The sequence below is a fragment of the Bufo bufo genome, chromosome 5 (assembly GCF_905171765.1).
Source record: "Bufo bufo chromosome 5, aBufBuf1.1, whole genome shotgun sequence".
Taxonomy (NCBI): Eukaryota; Metazoa; Chordata; class Amphibia; order Anura; family Bufonidae; genus Bufo; species Bufo bufo.
This window is the reverse complement of record NC_053393.1, coordinates 176930547-176950347: the sequence shown is the minus strand read 5'-3', so window position 1 is coordinate 176950347 and position 19801 is coordinate 176930547. Positions and strand designations below refer to the sequence as shown.

Genomic DNA, 19801 nt, shown 5'->3' with positions numbered 1-19801 from the left:
AGTTTTTTTGTTTCAGTAGTGTTTCCGGTTCCGTTTTTCAGTATGGCATATACATTATACAGTAATTACATAGAAAAAAATTGGGCTGGGCATAACATTTTTAATAGATGGTTCTGCAAAAATGGAACGGATACGGAAGACATAAGGATGCATTTCCGTATGTTTTCCGTTTTTTTTTTTGCCCATTGACTTGAATGGAGCCACGGAACGCGATTTGCGTGCAATATTAGGACATGTTCTATCTTTCAACGGAACGGAAAAACGGAAATGGAATGCATACGGAGCACAGTTTTTTTTGCGGAACCATTGAAATGAATGGTTCCGTATACGGAATGCAAAAAACGGCACGTAAACGGGGGGGGGGGGAACTGTGTGAAAGAGGCCTAAGCTACAGAACTTGGAAGTTCACCTTTAGATTTATCTCCCTGTAGTAAAACTGTCCCAGTTCCCACAAAGACATATCGGTTATTTGGAAACACTCCAGCTGTGGTGAAACTACGACTCCCAGCATGATCCATTCATTTCTATGGAGTTCTGAGAACAGCCAAGCAAGTGTGCATCTTGGGAGTTGTAGTTTTACCACAGCTGGAGTGCTGGAGGATAGCCATCACTGGTCTATAGGCTGTAAAATGTCAATCCACTAAATTCTACTATTTTCAACCACTGTAACTTATTTTGTTTTCTGTGAGTGGCGTCTATTTATTTGGATGCTTAGAAAACCTAACATCCACGTTTTTGGAAACAAGCGGTTTGTCAAGCTAAAACACGGATGTGAGAAAATGAAGGATTATAAGTAATAACAACCATCATTTATATAGAGACAACATGACCACAATAAATCATGTCCTATATAGGAGCCAACACCAACTTCTAGTAACAGGAAAACCACTAAAATATTAAATAAAACAGGGTATAGCATTACATAAAAAAAAATTAAAAAAAAGTTTTGTGTAACGAGCTACCGTAACTATGGGGAGATGCATCAAGACTGATGGAAAAAAAAACTGGCTTAGGGCTCTTTCACACCTGCGTTATTGTCTTCCGGCATAGAGTTCCGTCGTCGGGGCTCTATGCCGGAAGAATCCTGATCAGGATTATCCTAATGCATTCTGAATGGAGAGTAATCCGTTCAGGATGCATCAGGATGTCTTCAGTTCCGGTACGGAACGTTTGTTGGCCGGAGAAAATACCGCAGCATGCTGCGCTTTTTGCTCCGGCCAAAAATCCGGAACACTTGCCGCAAGGCCGGATCCGGAATTAATGCCCATTGGAAGGCATTGATCCGGATCCGGCCTTAAGCTAAACGTCGTTTCGGCGCATTGCCGGAGCCGACATTTAGCTTTTTCAGAGTGGTTACCATGGCTGCCGGGACGCTAAACTCCTGACAGCCATGGTAAGTGTAGCGGGGAGCGGGGGAGCAGTGTACTTACCGTCCGTGCGGCTCCCCGGGCGCTCCAGAGTGACGTCAGAGCGCCCCAAGCGCATGGATCACGTGATCGCATGGATCACGTCATCCATGCGCATGGGGCGCTCTGACGTCATTCTGGAGCGCCCCGGGAGCCGCACGGACTGTAAGTATACCGCTCCCCCGCTCCCCGCTCCTACTATGGCAACCAGGACTTTAATAGCGTCCTGGGTGCCATAGTAACACTGAAAGCATTTGGAAGACGGTTCCGTCTTCAAATGCTTTCAGTACACTTGCGTTTTTCCGGATCCGGAGTGTAATTCCGGCAAGTGGAGTACACGCCGGATCCGGACAACGCAAGTGTGAAAGAGGCCTTAGGGTACTTAAACACTAGCGTTTTTCTTTTCCGGCGCTGAGTTCCGTCCTAGGGGCTCAAATCCGGAAAAGAACTGATCAGTTTTATCCCCATGCATTCTGAATGGAGAGTTCGTCCTTCAGGATGCATCAGGATGTCTTCAGTTCAGTCTTTTTGACTGATCAGGCTTTTCAGAAAAACGTAGCATGCTGTATTTTTACCTCCGGCCAAAAATCCTGAACACTTTGACTGAACGCCGGATCCGGTCTTTTTCCCATTGACTTGCATTAACGCCGGATCTGGCGCTGTGTGTTCAGTCAAACCGGATCCGGCTTTTGCATGTTAAACCCGAAAAATTTGAAAAAAAAAGTTAAAGTCCATAAATGGCGGATCCGTTTTTTCCAATGCATTTTTTCATTGTGATCAAAATCATTTTTTCATTGTGATTCAAATGTAATCCGTTTTCACACGTTTTTCCGGATCCGGCGGGCAGTTCCGGTGTCGGAATTGAATGCCGGATTAAAACAACGCTAGTGTGAAAGTAGCCTTAGCTGCTCATAGCAACCAATCAGATGCCACCTTTCATTTTTGGAACACAAACAGATCAATCTAATTGGTTGTAATGGGCAACTATTCTAGATTTCCTTTGCACCAGTTTTGATAAATCTCCCCGTATGTGCCTGAATTGACAGCATAGGCCCAGAGGGCTTAGCTATCAGGGCTTTTCATTTACTGCAGACAAGGCGTGTACTTTTTCCAGTCTTTCCAAGATCCGAAATTTTTGAGCAGCCCATTGACAAGGCCAGCATTAAAGGGGTTTTCTCATCTCAGACAATGGGGGCATATCGCTAGGATATGCCCCCATTGTCTTGTAGGTGTGGGTCCCACACCTATATCGAGAACGGAGCCCCGAAAGTGAAGGAAAGCGCACTGCGCATGCACTCTCCGTTCATTTCTATGGGGTCGCCGTAAATAGCCGAGCACTGGCTCGGCTATTGCCGTCTGCCCCATAGAAATTAATGGGAGCATGGGCCGCGCATGCGCGGCACACTCCCATTCACTTCTATGGGAGAGGCGGGGATTAGCACTTGGTGGTGGACAGACCCTGGGAAAGCTGATGTCCTCCAGCCGAGCCAGCGCTCCCAGATCAGTTCTCGATATAGGTGCGGCACCTATCAGACAATGGGGGCATATCCTAGCGATATGCCCCCATTGTCTAAGATGGGAAAACCCCTTTAATGATTTTTTTAGGCCTCTTTCACACGAGTGTGACGGATTAGGTCCAGATGCATTCAGGGTGCGTTAAGTGAAACTTGCACCATTTAGCAAGTATGTTCAGTAAGTTTTATCTGCGATTGCGTTCAGTGTTTTTCACGCGGTTGCAATGCGTTTTGAAAAGATTTAAGGTTTACAAACATCTCCTACCAACCATTCCAGATGCAATGTGTTTTTCACTGAAGCACCATTCACTTCTATGGGGCCAGAAAAACGCAGAATATAGAACGTGCTGCGTTTTTCACGCAACGCAGAACTGATGAGTGAAACAAACGCCAAGGCCTCATGCACACAACCGTTGTTTGCTTCCGCGTCCATTCCGCCAATTTTAGCGTTTCAGGTGCGGACCCATTCATTTCTATGGAGCCATTAAAAATGCGGATAGTGCACTGTTTGCCATCCGTGTCCGTGATCAGTGGTTCCAGTCCGTCCAAAAAATATAACCCGTCCTTTTTTTGTCCGCGGAAAACGGTTCGCGGACCCATTCAAGTCAATGGGACCGCTAAAAAACGCGGAGGCACACAAGATTGTCATCCGCGTCCGCTTTATTCCTATCATTTGCATGGCAAATCTGTCTTAGACTTTTTTTTTTTTACCTTCCTTTATGTCTGGTGGTCCTCCAAAAATAAAGGAAGGCACACGGAAACGGATCACGGAACAACTGAACCCCATTTCGCGGAACGGAACACAACGGTCATGTGCATGAGGCCTAATGTACATAGACCCACTGTTATAAATGGGTCAGGATTCAGTGCGGGTGCTATGCGTTCACGTGACGCACTGCACCCATGCGGAAAACTCGCTCGTGTGAAAGGGGCCTTACCTATGATTTGTGGTTTCTGAGTAATCATTGAGGGTGAAAGCTGTTAAGGCTTATAGCCTTCATATTCCCATTAGATACTGTACTTCCACTTTCCACGACGTACAATAATATCATTTTGGTTCACTGACCTATGGGTCTGTGTACACAAAATGCATGAAGAATCAGGAAGCTCAAGGAGCAGACTCAGAAGCATGCAACCCCTGGATTCAGACCACTATCCGTAGAAGCAGACAAACCTAACCACGTAAATGAAGATAGGCGATTACGTAACGCATCACCATCACTGTCCACAGCTACTGGTGCGACGTGCCCTTAATCTGTTAACGCTACAGCACAAAGGGCATAAAACAGATCAATAAATCAGGATTAAAAATGAATCCAGTCAATTCCTGTTAACTTGAACAAATGTCAATCAGGACTTGGTCAACATCAGATTGCAAAACCGGAGGCCCCCATAGCCTCTGTGACATAGACTTGTGTTTCTTTTATAGTAAACGGTTTTGAGAGGCCTCACAAGGAACAGGAACAGGTTCTATGTACAGTCCAAGAATGAGGGGGGCTTTACAGGACATCACTCGCTTTGAATTTTCTTAGTACGTGGTATATTTCAATAAGACATCAGGCGCACGACTATGTGTTTTGCGTGCAGTGTGTGCGTGCTGCCATTTTCTTTCTACCCTTCTGTAGAAATGTCCTATCCTTGTCTACAAAATGAACAAGAATAGGACATGTTCTATCTTTTTTGCAGGGCCACGGAACAGAAATACGGATGCAGACAGCACACGGCATGCTGTCCGCATTTATTGCGGCCCCACTTAAATGAATGGGTCTGCATCTGATCAGCCCCCAAAAATATGATGAAAAAATATATACGGTCGTGGGCTTGGGGCCCAAACATTCTTCTCATCAACCATGGGTGAAATTTACTACGCCATGCACTTCTGACTTCAAAAAGTCACAAAACGGGGCTCTGAAATTAAACACTAAGCAACTGGATCAGACACCCAAAATATACCAACAATAAAACCCATCATGGAGAAGCAAAGTTGGCCATAGAGCAATTTACACAAACTGACCGAGGATAATGATTGCTAGAGCCCATCACAATCTTCATGTTAGGCTACATGCACACGAACGTTGTTTGTTTCCGTGTCATTTCCGTTTTTTTTTTGCGGATAGGATGCGAACCCATTCATTTCAATGGGTCCACAAAAAATGCGGACAGCACACCGTGTGCTATCTGCATCTGTAAGTCTGTTCCGTAGCCCCTCAATAAAAAATAAAAAAATAAGGGAATGTCCTATTTTTTTCTAGTTTGCGGACGAGGATAGGCATTATTACAATGGATCCGCAAAAAAAAAAAATAAAAAAAAAAAAAAAACAGATGCCACCCGTTTTTTTGGCGGATCCGCAATTCGCGGACCGCAAAACACATACGGTGGTGTGCATGTAGCCTTAGGAGAACAATCTGGTAAATCAAAGTCTACTAAAATCTATTAGACCTTTTAGAAATTTTGGGTGATCATTAATCTTTATAGGATAATGTATGATTATATGATGGTGATGTATACTTGGGTTTAGAAGTCCCTGTGAGATCATTCATTTTGAATTGCACAATGATTACTGGTTATAATGGGAATGGATCATCAGACACTTTGCTACTCCTGCACACAGTTATTTGCGCCAGTTATGGCTTTGATTTCAAACGGTTTGGTCCACAACCAACTTTATCAAACAATACTGGACAGACATAAATTCGATCCAATTGGAGATGTACAACCAGACCACATACGGAGTACAAAGGCCTACCCATCAATGACCACTTTGGGCTGTCCAGTTTACAGGTCTCCATTTTCACCTAGATGTTTCCACAATCAAGGCTCAAAGTTCGTATTCTACAAATAAGTGGCAACAAGACTATTCAACACCCCCTCCCCCCCCTTCTCTTTTTATCCTGTTCCTTGCTCGCCTCCGCCCTTTTTGCTGAAAGTGAAGAATAAAATATAAAAATGCACAAATTCAAATAAGTTAAATATGCCAAAACCATCCCATAACCTGAACAGATTTTGCAACTTTTTTTCTGGAACCCAAAAGATCTCCAAGCTTAAAACATGAGAATAATTTCTCGAACAACAGAAAAAATAAATAAATGAAATAATCTAAACCATGGTGATGAAATACAGATAAAATATATAAAATGCTCATAGAATAAACTGCACAGTCAGGATGAATATAAATATACTAAAATCAGGTAAAGAGAACTTTTCAGGATTTCTTGAATAACCTTAAATATAAGGGTATAAATATATTCCAATGGATTATAATCTGTAATCTGGTGGTCAATCCCTGGACAGTGACACAACCAAGCCACCCATACAATTAGAAAGTGTTCTCTGTAGCCATCTTCAAGACTTTTCACATTCACAGAAGAATATTTCCAATAAGGCCGCTTGCACACGACCAGATTTTACATCTGTGCCTGATCCGCTTTTTTATTTTTGGCAGATTGCACATATGGCTATTTATTTATAAGGGTCTGCCAAAAAAAAAAAAAAGGACAGCACACAGATCCGTATGGATGTTCCGCAAGTTCTAGAACATGTCCTATTTTTGTCTGTTCTGCAGACAAAGTAGTCCATTCTAGTGATGGGAGTGCGACAACTGCGGAGTACACGTGGAATGTATCTGATCTGTGGTTTGCGGACTGCAATACGGTCGTGTGCATGAGGCCTATACTGATCACATTCTTTAGACAGGGATAGACCAATGTACTGTAGCTTTCAGGAGCCAGTTAGGCCACTCCAGGGGCCCGGCAGAATGCATGGCGGCCCATGCCTGAAACTTTTATACATTTCAATACAACAGAACCTAAAACATTAGTCGCCAGTAACGAATTTCTAGCTGTGTTGGCTAACTACCTGGCTCCTGGGATTTGTCCAGCAGCTAAAATAATTCACATAAGCACAAAATCTCTTTAAAACAAAACATTTACTGTAGCCTAAAGATAACATTGTCCCTCGTGCATAAGCAATGTAATATTTGCATAGTCAAATGGTGCTGTATCATAGCGATCAATACAAGTTATGTAACTCATGCAAAACAGTGTCACATCAGTTAGAGGGCCGTGAGAGCCAGAACTACCAGCTCCCTACCACTTCATTCCTCTCCCAATCCAAAACCTGCCTAATATATAGAAAACAATAACTACACAACAATATTCACAGCTGAAAAACTCTTACAAATCCTGACTGACAAGCAAACGGTACCAAAGTACCACCAAATACTAGGGCGTGAATACACAGATAGAGGCACCAAACACAAAGCAAAACTATGGCCGACTGTAAGCTGCCGGGCCATAAAACAGTCTGGCTAGGACTACGGGACATTCATCTACTAGAGAAGAATTGTAGAAGTTCCACTTCTTTGTGACTAGCCATTTAAAACTGGCCCCTAATATTTCAGGGTTAGGCCTCTTGAACACCGGCCGGCATACGGTGGGTCCGCAATACACGGGGCACCGTCCGTGTGCATTCCGCATCACTACAGAGTGCTTTCGTGGGGTTCCGTTCCGCAAAAAGATAGGACAAGTTCTATCTTTGCGGGACGGACGGATGGATCGTGGACCCCATTCAAGTGAATGAGGTCACGATCCGCCTGCGGCATTCCCACGGTCGGTGCCCGTGCATTGGGGACCGCAATTTGCAGTCCGCAGCACACGTTCGTGTGCAAGAGGCCTTATAGGTTAACCATACGAGTGCCTGGTCATCACGTCTGCTGTTACGAGTGCACCGGACCCGCACCTACAGCAGAAAAACCCAATCCACGCGGTATTAAAGCCAACACAGTAGAGATGGCACAGCCAGCCGCAGAGATAAGGTGACCCAGCGTCTTACCTGTGTATAATCGAAGTCAGACAGCGGCGCTATACTCTTGATGTAATCAATTCGGAACTGGTTTTCCGGGTTAGCCAGTGGAACCGGGGGTATTAATGTGCCCATTGCAGATACTATTGTCTGCGGGGTAATAAAAGACAGAGACGTTACTTTGGCTTTAAGATCACAAACGTGCAATAATGAAGTCAAGCATGCTTCATGTACTTTACAAGCCCAGAAATGTGTTACAGGTGCTTCCTGTGCTGAGGGTCACACTGATTTACCATATGTTCCCTCAACACTCACTTCCTATGGTCACCTCTCCGGATTCCAGGGGCTCATAAAAAGTACCGTACCCGGTGCCAGCCCAGTTATATATAACCAACGCCGGGGAACAAAGACTCTGTAGATCTGACATCCTCTTTCATATACACTAAACGTACATCAACTAATGGCAGCTAAAGAGGACTTTCACACAAATTCCAGACAATTTCAGGTCCGGAGATTTACCGAAGTTGGCCTTCTTGCATGTCGGGCGAGTACTTTGGGAACGGCCCACTGGGACTTTGCGGAACATTTACTGCGGTGTTCACACTTGCACAAAACCCTGATTTAGTACTAGGGCTCTAGCGAGAAAAAGTCTGGGTGGAGTTCGGGACAGATATTGACATTCACACATACAGCTCCTGCCAGGAAACTCCAAAACTCCTGTCTGTGTGAATAGGGCTCTATATAGCTTACATGCCAATGGGGTAACCCATTCCAGGGAATCTACAGAACAGAACATTACCACCCATGATGACTGCGTACACTTACCACAATGGCATCTTTAACATTTTTCCGAATGTCCTGAATTTTCTGTTTCTTTTCTCTGTATAGGAGAGAGGACATGTTAAACAAAAAGCTGCTCTGCATGGCATGAAGCAATATTCCAGTGATACAACTTAGGCTACATTCACACAAACGTATTTTGTTCCCGTGTCAGTTCTGTTTTTTTGGGCGGATAGGATGCGGACCCATTCATTTCAATGGGTCTGCAAAAAATGCGGACAGCACACCGTGTGCTATCCGCATCTGTGTGTCCATTCCATGGCCCCGCAAAAAAGAAAGAACATGTCCTATTCTTGTCCGTTTTGCTGACAAGAATAGGCATGGTTACAATGGATCTGAAAAAAAACAAAAAACGGATGCCATACGGAACGTCTTTTTTTTTTTGCAGACCGCAAAACACATACGGTCATGTGAATGTAGCCTTAGGCCTCTTTCACAGGTCTGTGACAAGACGGTCAAGTGCTTTATCCATGATGAGTCTGAGTTTGGGCTGTGTGTCCGATTTTTTTATACCTCCGTACACCACGTGCACTGCTAGGCTGAAAAGAGGATTTCCAGATGCCATCCATGTTCTGCCAGTGGTTTGCTCAGACCCACAGACTTCAATGGGCTTGTCTGGTCTGCATTATGGACCAAAGTGGAGCAGGTCTCAGTTATTTCCCAAGGAGAAATAAGGATATGTGAATAGGGCTCCATTCAGACGTCCGTAACGTGTTTTGCGGATCCATGAAACACGGACAGCGGCAATGTGCGTTCCGAATTTTGCAGACCGCACATCGCAGGCACTAATAGAATATGCCTACTCTTGTCCAAGAATAGGACATGTTCTATATTTTTTTCGGGAACGGAATTGCGGGTCCGCAAATCCGTATGCGGGCAGCACATCGTGCTGCCCCTCCGCAATGCCATTCCGCAAGACGCGGAATGAAATTGCGGACGTGTAAATGTACCTTAAACCCGTTAAAAATCAGTGGACACGTGAGCTGTCTGTGGAGAATGGGGACGGCACACATCCGCGTGAAAGAGGCCTTATGAAAGTTTTGGAAAATGTTTTGAAACGGCACATCGATATCTCACGCTGTGTAGGGAATATATCATACACAAGACCACCATTTTTTTTTAAGTATGTCTCATATAATGAAATCACAGCAAACATGGAATTCCCTCATTAAAACAGAACGTGTACTAGATTCATTAAAAATACTAAAAGAAACCGCACAAAAGAATAAGCATGCAATAATCGACACGCCAAAACGGATAATCCGCACATGTATGTGGAGTATCAATTATTACATGTTTATTCTTTCTGGGGGTTTCTTTTATGAATCTAGTAAAATTTATGTTTTAATGAGGGACTTTCACGTTTGTGGTGATAAATAGGTCCCAAACAATGGCCGAGACGTCTTTAAAAACTCTAGAAAGTGTGAAGACATTTCGACCTATCGCCCAAGTATAGGTTGCATTTTTATCATCTGGGTCCTGACACTTATTACACATAAGAACGTCTATGTTCAAAGCCCATTGGCGCCCATTTGTCATTTTGCTGGCATGCCACTTTAGGTGCCAGGCAATGTTTGCTGTACCCTTCTAACAAGGCATGATAGGGTGGCGGGTATAACGTCCTACCAAAAGTGCTGCCCACTCGCAGCAAATGCCGCCATGCTCGGCTTTAAAAAAAATAACACCATATCCTAAGGCCGTGTAAATAACCGTTGTGCCTAGTCATTACTGGTACAGATGGAAAAATTAGGAATGCAGCAATAAGAACCCTGCGATGGTCCAGCAGCTGCAGGCTGGGCATGACCATACACCCGCCGTACGATATTCATACAATTTTACGTAGGGATTTTGTTTTGCAAACCATGGCGAGCCGTTCTTCGGGCTGCCTCCCCTCCTGCACACACAGACACAGAATTTAGATATTTGCTGCTATGTAAACGTGTAGTCGCCATGTTGTTGCTACACAAGGGCCTGTCGAACGCTGCAGTAGCGACAGCAGGGCTGGAAAAGCCGGGCATGCAGAATGGAAGCGTTCCGGGCTGCGACTGTTTAACCCCCATCCCAGCAGGCACAATAAAAGGCATCATGCGGCATCCTTACTCTGAATTAAATCCATTGACGTGGAGGATCCTCATCTGCTTGACAATCGTGCTTTTTCCTGACTCACCAGCACCTGCCAAAACAGAAAGAGACATTGAGGGACGGCGGTGGTGGTGGCGCAGCCTACAGGCCCCAGCACTGACCGTTCTGTCACCCACACCCAGAGGGTCCACAGCCCTGCTGGGCCATTCCCAGAGCAGCTGCAGGGCCCGGCCCCTCTTACCGAGCAGCAGCAGCCGGTGTGTGGCTTTATAGGCCAACCTCTCCTTCTGCAGCTGCTTCTCGATCTTCTTGTTGGCCTCTCGCTGCGCCTTCTCGTCGATGCGCTGATCCTCCGTCTTGCTGTTGCCCAAGCAGCCCATGTCTGCGGTCGGTGGCGCCGGATCACGGTGCGGACGTGTTCAGATCCTGCGGCGGGCGGACGCTCCTATGCTACGCGGGTCTCTGGGTTCTATTCCTGCGACGGGAAGACCGCCGCTAAAAATAGTCCCGGTGGCTCTCCGGTCCGCTCGGCGGGCTCCCTCCTCCCCTGCTCTCCCCTCCCTGGCTCCTCTCCTCCAGGTGTCAGCAGTGCCGGGGACACATCACGTCGCAGAGGAGAAGAGCTATGAAGGGAAGGAGTAGAAAAGAGGGGAGTCTATAAATAACACAAAGAGGGAGAGGAGAGAGAGGGGGGAGAGAGAAGAGCTCCTCCTGGAAGCCAGCCTAATGCCGCTCTCCCTCCCCTCATACACAATCCTTATATTTCTCCGCAAATTTCTGGCTATTTTTGTCTCTCCGGCTCAGTGCTGCCTCCCCCGGCAAGGCGAGGAACTGCAGACGGCAGAGGACACTCCTCCAGCTAGCAGGCAGAAGAGTACACATGCAGGCAGCCCCCCTCTCTCTTCCTACAGACACATCCCAGCCCCTCGGAGAAGGATGCGCCGTGTACTGTATATGCAGCACGGAGTGGACGCTGGGCTTCCCTAGCCTTCCTCCCCATCTACTGCCCGCCGCCGCCGCCGCTTCCTCCTCTGCAGTAACCCTTACTAGACAGGCCGGCTCTGCGCCTGCTGCTTCCTAGCTGGGCAGTGCTGGAGCGCACACGGGCGACATCTAGTGGCTGTTTGTAGGCACTGACGTACTGGGAGCATGCAGAGGGCTGAGATGGGTAAAAGGGAAATAAAAAGGGTGTATATTAGGGTGGAGTGGGCCACAGAATCCCATAAGAATACAAAACCAAAACAACTTTCTGGTGTTTTCAATGGAAAATACACATTGCTGTTCATAGGGCACTGTTAAACTATCATTTTTTTAAAATCTAGCAGGGAAAACGCACAAAAAAACCCCCGTTTTGTTTTATGCACAAAAGCTAGCAGATTAGACTCTCTTCAATGAGAAGGGTGAAATCCGCGGTATAAATTGAGAATTCTGAAATTCTCATCCACTTTGCTAGTACTGTACAAACCTGCGGAATTGGCGTACAAAAATCCGCTGTGGTAAATCCACAGCTAATTAGTCACTTGTGAGCCTAGGCCTTAGGGTACCTGGGCAAAGGTCAACGTGCAAAAGAGTCGCACGAATAAGGCCTCATGCACATGGCCGTTGTTTGTTTCAGTGTCCGTTCCGTTTATTTTGCGGATTCATTTCAATGGGTCCGCAAAAAAATAAAATAAAATCAGTATGTCCGTTCCGTTGCCCCGCAAAAAAAATAGTGCATGTCCTATTTTTTTTCTAGTTTGCAGACAAGGATAGGCATTTATTACAATGGATCTGCAAAAAACAAAACAAACTGATGTCATCCGTGTTTTTTTTTTTTTTTTTGCAGATCCGCAATTTGCAGACCGCAAAACACATACGGTCGTGTGCATGTAGCCTTTGTCTTTCCTTTAATAATTCCCATAAACTTCCATGGAACATCTTCAGCTGGCTTTTTTTTTTTCTTTAGAGACGCTGCCAAAAATTATGCCAGCCAAGAAAACGGCAAAGTTTTTTCCCTAATCTCTCAAACACAGAGTCAACCCTGTGCTCCCCTTCCCCCTCCTTAGCATTATTGATGATAGATATCATGGATATACCTAGCTCACTTAGGGCTCTTTCACCCGGGCGTTGCGGAAAAATGTGCGGGGGCGTTGCGGGAACACCCGCGATTTTTCCGCGCGAGTGCAAAACATTGTAATGCGTTTTGCACTCGCGTGAGAAAAATCGCACGTGTTTGGTACCCAAACCCGAACTTCTTCACAGAAGTTCGGGCTTGGGATCGGTGTTCTGTAAATAGTATTATTTTCCCTTATAACATGGTTATAAGGGAAAATAATAGCATTCTGAATACAGAATGCTAAGTAAAACAGGGCTGGAGGGGGGTTAAAAAAAATAAAAAATCATTTAACTCACCTTAATCCACTTGCTCGCAATGCCGGGCATCTCCGTCTGACTCTTTTACTGTATAGGACCTGTGGAGAGCATTAACTATAGTTTAAGGACCTGGGATGACGTCACTCTGGTCATCACATGGTACATCACATGATCTTTTACTATGGTGAATCACCATGGTAAAAGATCATGTGACGTACCATGTGATGACCGGAGTGACGTCATCCCAGGTCCTTAAACTATAGTTAATGCTCTCCACAGGTCCTATACAGTAAAAGAGTCAGACGGAGATGCCCGGCATCGCGAGCAAGTGGATTAAGGTGAGTTAAATGATTTTTTATTTTTTTTAACCCCCCTCCAGCCCTGTTTTACTTAGCATTCTGTATTCAGAATGCTATTATTTTCCCTTATAACCATGTTATAAGGGAAAATAATAAGGTTCGGGTCTCCATCCCGATCGTCTCCTAGCAACCGTGCGTGAAAATCGCACCGCATCCGCACTTGCTTGCGGATGCTTGCGATTTTCACGCAACCCCATTCATTTCTATGGGGCCTGCGTTACGTGAAAAACGCACAAAGAGGAGCATGCTGCGATTTTCACGCAACGCAAAAGTGATGCGTGAAAATCACCGCTCGTGTGCACAGCCCCATAGAAATGAATGGGTCAGTATTCAGTGCGGGTGCAATGCGTTCACCTCCCGCATCGCATCCGCGCGGAATACTCGCTCGTGTGAAAGGGGCCTTAGGGGTATAGTTTGTCATATCCTCCTCTCAGCCAAATTGGCTATCACCTCCAAACGGAAATCTCCATACCCGCCCACTATACTTGATGTCACACAAAGGGTTAACAAAACTTGTCTATATGAACAAATCATGGCCTCTGCATCCAATAACACAACCTGTAATACAAAGAAATATGAAAAAACATGGGGTATTTGGAAGTCTTCTAGATATATGCTCCCTCCCTGATCTCCTGAGCAAAATTTTAGATGACTACTCTGCACCCATGTATGTCCCTACACCCCCCCCCCCCCCCTCCCCTCCCTTTTGGTACATTCTGAGGAATTGTAGATCTTATGTTTTATTATTGTTTGACTTTTCTATATTATTTCTGTATAATTTGTAAACTCATACTTATCATCTATACAGACCTGTGCTTCCGCTCCCTCTATAAGGGATTTATTTGTTCATCTATGACTGCGCTCACCTGCGTGTGTTGAACAGTTCTAGCTGTACTATATATACATTTACACATATGTACTTTGTACTTTTGTTCTTTATTAATATACTTCAATAAAAATATTTTGACTTTAAAAAAAATAGCACCACAAAACCCCTCAAATACGCAAAAAAACAACAAACTGTGCGACCCCAGCCTGAGGGCTCATTCACACAACCGTTGAATAGAACAGTACTATCCTTGTCCATAATGCAGCTAATAGGACATGTTCTAGTTTTTTGCAGAACGGCCATGTGGACATACAGACAATTAATTTCATTTCAGTTTTTTCTTTTTGCAAATACAGGAAAAAAAAAAAATTGTGTGCATGAGCCCTAAAGGGGTTTTCCAGACTGTAGGTACAGGGCCATCTTTAATATTGATTGGACCCTGGGCAAAAATTTACTTGGGCCCCCTGGATCCCGCCTTCCCACACCTTAGCAGGCAATCACGCCCTCCACCACAACACACACACAAAAACATCCACACATCTGATAGAGTACAGTGAATGACTGTAAATACTTCCAGTTCTGAAGACTCCAGCGGCTCAGGATCAGTGCTCTGGGCAGCTGGGCTCAGGCTGGAAGTGGGCACCGCTCTGCAGGAAGGAGACCAGGGCTCGGCTCACCCTAGTGTTACAGTGCACCCCAGCAACCCACAGTATGCAGTATAGCACCCTATAGTATACAGAAACCCACAGCATGCAGTATAGCACCCTATAGTATACAGCACCGCATAGTATGCAGTATAGCACCCCACACTATACAGTACCCCACAGTATATAGTAGAGCAGTATAGCAGTCCACAGTATACAGCACCCCACAGTATACAGTAGAGCAGTATAGCACCTCACCGTATACAGCACCCCAAACTATACACGATACAGCCCCCCACACTATACAGCGTATTACAGTACCAGCAAAGTGTATAAGATTCCACAAATTTCACGTACACTTTGCAAATTTATTTAGTGCAGAAACTGACCTGCTTCGCGGATTTTCTAAGCCTGCAGCATGTCATTTAGGTTTGTGGTTTTAGCTGCAGATTTCACTCTCTTCAATGGAAGGGCGAGATCTGAGGCAAAAAAACGCATCATATCCGCACTAAAAATCGCTGTAAGACATTGTGGATTTTTGTGCTGATATGGTGCAGAAACACACACAAATCCACACGGAAATTTGTGTGGATCTTACGTGCATTCACCTGCAAACGTGTGTGCAGCTGCACACAGTTTCAGGTTTCTGCACAAAATTTGCAGTGTTAGGGTCCATTCACACGTCCGTGGTGTGTTGCGGATCCGCAACACACCCGGCCGGCACCCCCTATAGAAATGCCTATTCTTGTCCGCAGCTGCAGACAAGAATAGGACATGTTCTATCTTTTGCGGAGCTGCGGACCGGAAAATGCGGAAGCGGAGAGCACATAGTGTGCTCTCTGCTTCATGTCCGGGCCCATAGAGAATGAATGGGTCCGCACCCGTTCTGCAAAAATGCGGAACAGGTTCGGACCCTTTTGCGCATGTGTGAATGGGGCCTTAGGCTACATGCACACGACCGTATGTGTTTTGCGATCCGCAAATTGCGAATCCGAAAAAAAAAAAAAACGTATGCCATACGTTTTTTGTGTGCATCCGTTGTAACAATGCCAAAAAACAGACAGGAATAGGACATGTTATTTTTTTTTATTTTTTTTTTGCAGGCCACAGAACGGACATACTGATGCGGACAGCACACGGTGTGCTGTCTGCATTTTTTGCGGACCCATTGAAATGAATGGGTCTGCATCCTATCCGCAAAATAAACGGAACGAACACGGAAACAAAATAAGTTTGTGTGCATGAGGCCTTACTTGCGGCTTTTGTTGAGGTTTGTAGCAGATCTCACCCTTGTAATGAAAAGGGTGAAATCCTCAGCAAGAATCGCACAAACAATTGACGTATCAAAATCCGCTAGGTCAATTTCCAGACGAAAAAAAAAGCAAGAAGTGTACATGAAGTGTTCAGTCTCTGCGCTGTCCATTGTACGCTCACCCAGACATGAAGATCGCTGGTCTGAATGAGTGCTATTACACAACAGCAGCCACGGGTAGCGATTTACCGCTCATTGCCAGCTATACCAGGACTTGCCATAGCTTTAGGATGCAAGTCTAGGTTGAGCATAAAATCATGCTACCTGTGCCTGCTAATGCCTGTGTAATAGCACCTTTAGGGCACCCTACTGAATCATATCTAGTTCTCTTTCTCTGATTGAGGGCTCATGCCCACGAGTGTAAATGCACGGGCACCTTTTGTGGATGTGGACCCATTGAATTGAAAAAGTCCACGATCTGCAACATACGGCCAAAGAATTTTTTTTTTCCATCTTTTTGCATTGTGGAGGCAAGGATGGGAAGCCCACGGAAGTGCTTCCGATTCGTGCCTCCGCACCGCAAGATAGGTGAAGTCCTATCTTCGGTCATACTGTATGTTGCAGATTGCGTTACCCATTCCAGTTTACGGTCCGCAAGAGACAGGCACTGAACGAGTAGGCTCGTGGGCATGAGCCCTAAAGGGGTTTGCCCATCTCAGACATGGGTGGCACATCACTAGGATATACCATCGATGTCAGATAGGCGCAGGTCCCAGCTACCTCTCCTATCTCCAGAACAGGACCTACACCCAATCTGACACTGATGGCATATCTTTGTGATATGCCACTCACGTCTGAGATGGGAATAACCATTTAAAAATGTTTCTAGCAGAGAATACAGTACAAGACTGGCATCTGATGGGGGGATATTATAGAAAAGCAAACTAAACATAAAGCTGGGTAAATACACCAAGAATGGCAGAATGTCATGAAGGAACCCATCCTAAAGCATGGTATATAAATGATTACCCCGGCGTTGTTGTAGCTCCTTGTTGCCATGCTTTCATCACCTGATATATGTTCATGAGCTGATTTACTACAACAGGGAGCAAAACTGAACGCACGGGTCCCACTGGTAGCAACCACCATGTTTGTGTTATGTAGCTATTTTTTATACGGTCTTATACCTTAAGCAATAGGATATTGTTGTTTATCCAGCAGTAAAGATGAGGACAGGTTCATATCACAGCAATGCCGCATACAGGGACCTTGTGCAACGGCACACTGTATTATCAGCCTCACCTGGAAGAGATGCCTTTGGGCCTAAGGCTACTTTCACAATTGCGTTTTTTCTTGATCCGGCATGAACACCATTAAAAAGTCAATGGGGGACGGATCCGTTTTCTATTGTATCAGATTGTGTCTGAGAAAACGGATCTGTCCCCAATGACTTGCATTGTGGGTCATGCTGGATCCGTTTTGCTCCACATCTCATGATGGAAAGAAAACCGCAGCTTGCGGAATGGAACGCTTTTTGGAGCATTCCATTCTGTCCCTATTGACAATGAATAGGGACAAAACGAAAGCGTTTTTCTTTGGTACCGAGATCCTCTGCCGGATCCTCTGCCTTAGACTGGCAAGTTTCTACAACCTCTCCATTGTAAACGTACCCAGTTTACTTATCCAAAATTACTGAAATGTCATACAATAAATGGAATCACATCCTATAATGGCATCCTGCAACTTTTTATAAAAACCCTTAGATTACTAAGGTGACTCTGCTCAAGATTAATATATAATCATTTCTGCCTGTATTAATTACCCCTTTTTTGAGCAAAAACCCTAGATGCGCCAAATTGCACCACTTTTTTAGACAAAGTTTTGGCACAGATACACCAGTACATTTTTTAGGCATACTATTCTGTGCTATTTTACATTTATAGCTTGGAGCTCATTTTTCTAAAACAGAGATCCAAGTCCCATACATAGATTCAGGATTAAGGTGGTTTCACGCTGCGTCTTTTGAAAAACTGTTGTTTTTTCAGGACTAAAAAATTCTGCAGCCTTATATCACATGCTGCCCAATAGGAAAGCATAAAAAAAAAAAAAATGAACATTTTCCCAGTAATACCCGAGTCCAACCAATTTTCATATGATAAATGGATTCCTACTTTGATTGAGGTCACCTTGCCATGGTAGGTGGGCACAGATGCTTTTTGCTCAAAATATTTATTTGCTAAGAATCTCAAAAGTATTTATCATATCAAAATGTTGCATTAGTTTATATATAATTTTTGTATTTAGTACTATGAGAGTGCTGAATTCCAAGTCCAACCCAAATCTAACGTATCCATAGTACCACTGTAGCGGAACTCCCGCCCTGACAAAGGCGATCCCACTGTCTTTGGAACTAGCCCTGGATAGACCTAGGCTAACTGCAGTACATAAGTAAGCAGACAGTGAGATCACGTGTCCAAGAGAGACATCTAAGGGCTGTTTCACACGAGCGGATGCCGTGCGTGGCATCCGCTCCGTGAAAGAGTGCCAAGACCCGATGCAGACTGCAGAGGCACGGAGCATTAACATGACTGATAATGCTCCGTGCCTCTCTGTGACCTCTTTACTACGAAATTACAGTTGTCACTGTGATTTCGTAGTAAAGAGATCACAGAGAGGCACGGAGCATTATCAGTCATGTTAATGCTCCGTGCCTCTGCAGTCTGCATCGGGTCTTGGCACTCTTTCACGGAGCGGATGCCACGCACGGCATCCGCTCGTGTGAAACAGCCCTAAAGGGGATAAATAGCACTATATTAGCAGATAGATTAATAGTGTTGTCTAGGTACTCAGTGTATCCCCAAGGTTTAACACCTATAATAACCATAACCATGCCATCTTAAATCCACAATTCTTCCTATGGCATGCGTTCCACGCTGGAACGCATCGCCATTTTACTTTTTGAAATCCTAACCCCGGTTATCTCCTACCTATATCCAATTAAGTGGTTGTTAGTATTGCTTTAGCAGTCAGGACCTTCTGCTCACCCGGGACCCTCTCCTATAACCCTCTTCCCTTTCGTACATTTTTACATACTTTTTCTGTATTTCACTTCCAGGTCAGAAGTTTTACTTCCTGTATCCACACCATTTAGAAGGAACCTGTCATCAACTTTATGCTGCCCATGCTAACGGCAGAATAAAGTAGAGACAGGCGAGATGATTTCAGCGGTCTGTCATTTATGAGTTAAAAGTAAGTGGTTGCTGAGAACCAACATCACAATCATTGCAGCCCGGGCCTTGAATCAAATCTACCTGAGAAGAGTCCTGGTTATCCATAATCTCCTGCTCTCTCGCCCATCTGCTGATGACTGGCAGTTCTCTCCTGGAGAGAAAGGGAGAAAACTAGGTAGAAGACGGTCAGTCATCAGCAGGTGGGCGGGAGAGCAGGAATTCATGAATAACCAGGACTCTTCTCAGGTGGCCGGGACTCTTTTCCAGGCCCAGTCTGCAATGATTGTGATGTTGGTTCTCCGCAACCACTTACTTTTAACTTATAAATGACAGACCGCAGAAATCAACTCACCTGTCTCTAAGTTACCATATTTTCATTCATAAGGTCGACATTTATGAGGTATACCTAGCATATTAAATTAGCTCGGTCTATCAGAGATACTCTAACCGTACACGATTTTATATACTCCAGAGCAGTGATGGCCAGTTCGC

At 45.0% G+C, this 19801-nt stretch overlaps 1 protein-coding gene across 2 annotated transcripts in view; it reads right to left on the bottom strand.

Annotated features, from left to right (window-relative positions):
- The window catches only part of GNAL (G protein subunit alpha L), a 312386-nt gene that overhangs the window by 159484 nt on the left and 133101 nt on the right, over nt 1-19801 (bottom strand). Inside the window, exons 1-4 of one of the 2 annotated variants that reach the window (XM_040433536.1) lie at nt 10885-11652; nt 10662-10734; nt 8547-8601; nt 7752-7871 (exon numbers count right to left, since the gene is read on the bottom strand). In XM_040433536.1, coding sequence (XP_040289470.1) covers nt 7752-7871; nt 8547-8601; nt 10662-10734; nt 10885-11023 — 387 coding nt within the window. In that variant the 5' untranslated portion in view covers nt 11024-11652. Of the gene's footprint in view, nt 1-7751; nt 7872-8546; nt 8602-10661; nt 10735-10884; nt 11653-19801 lie in introns of those variants that run through there. The other variant, XM_040433535.1, reaches the window with a different exon arrangement.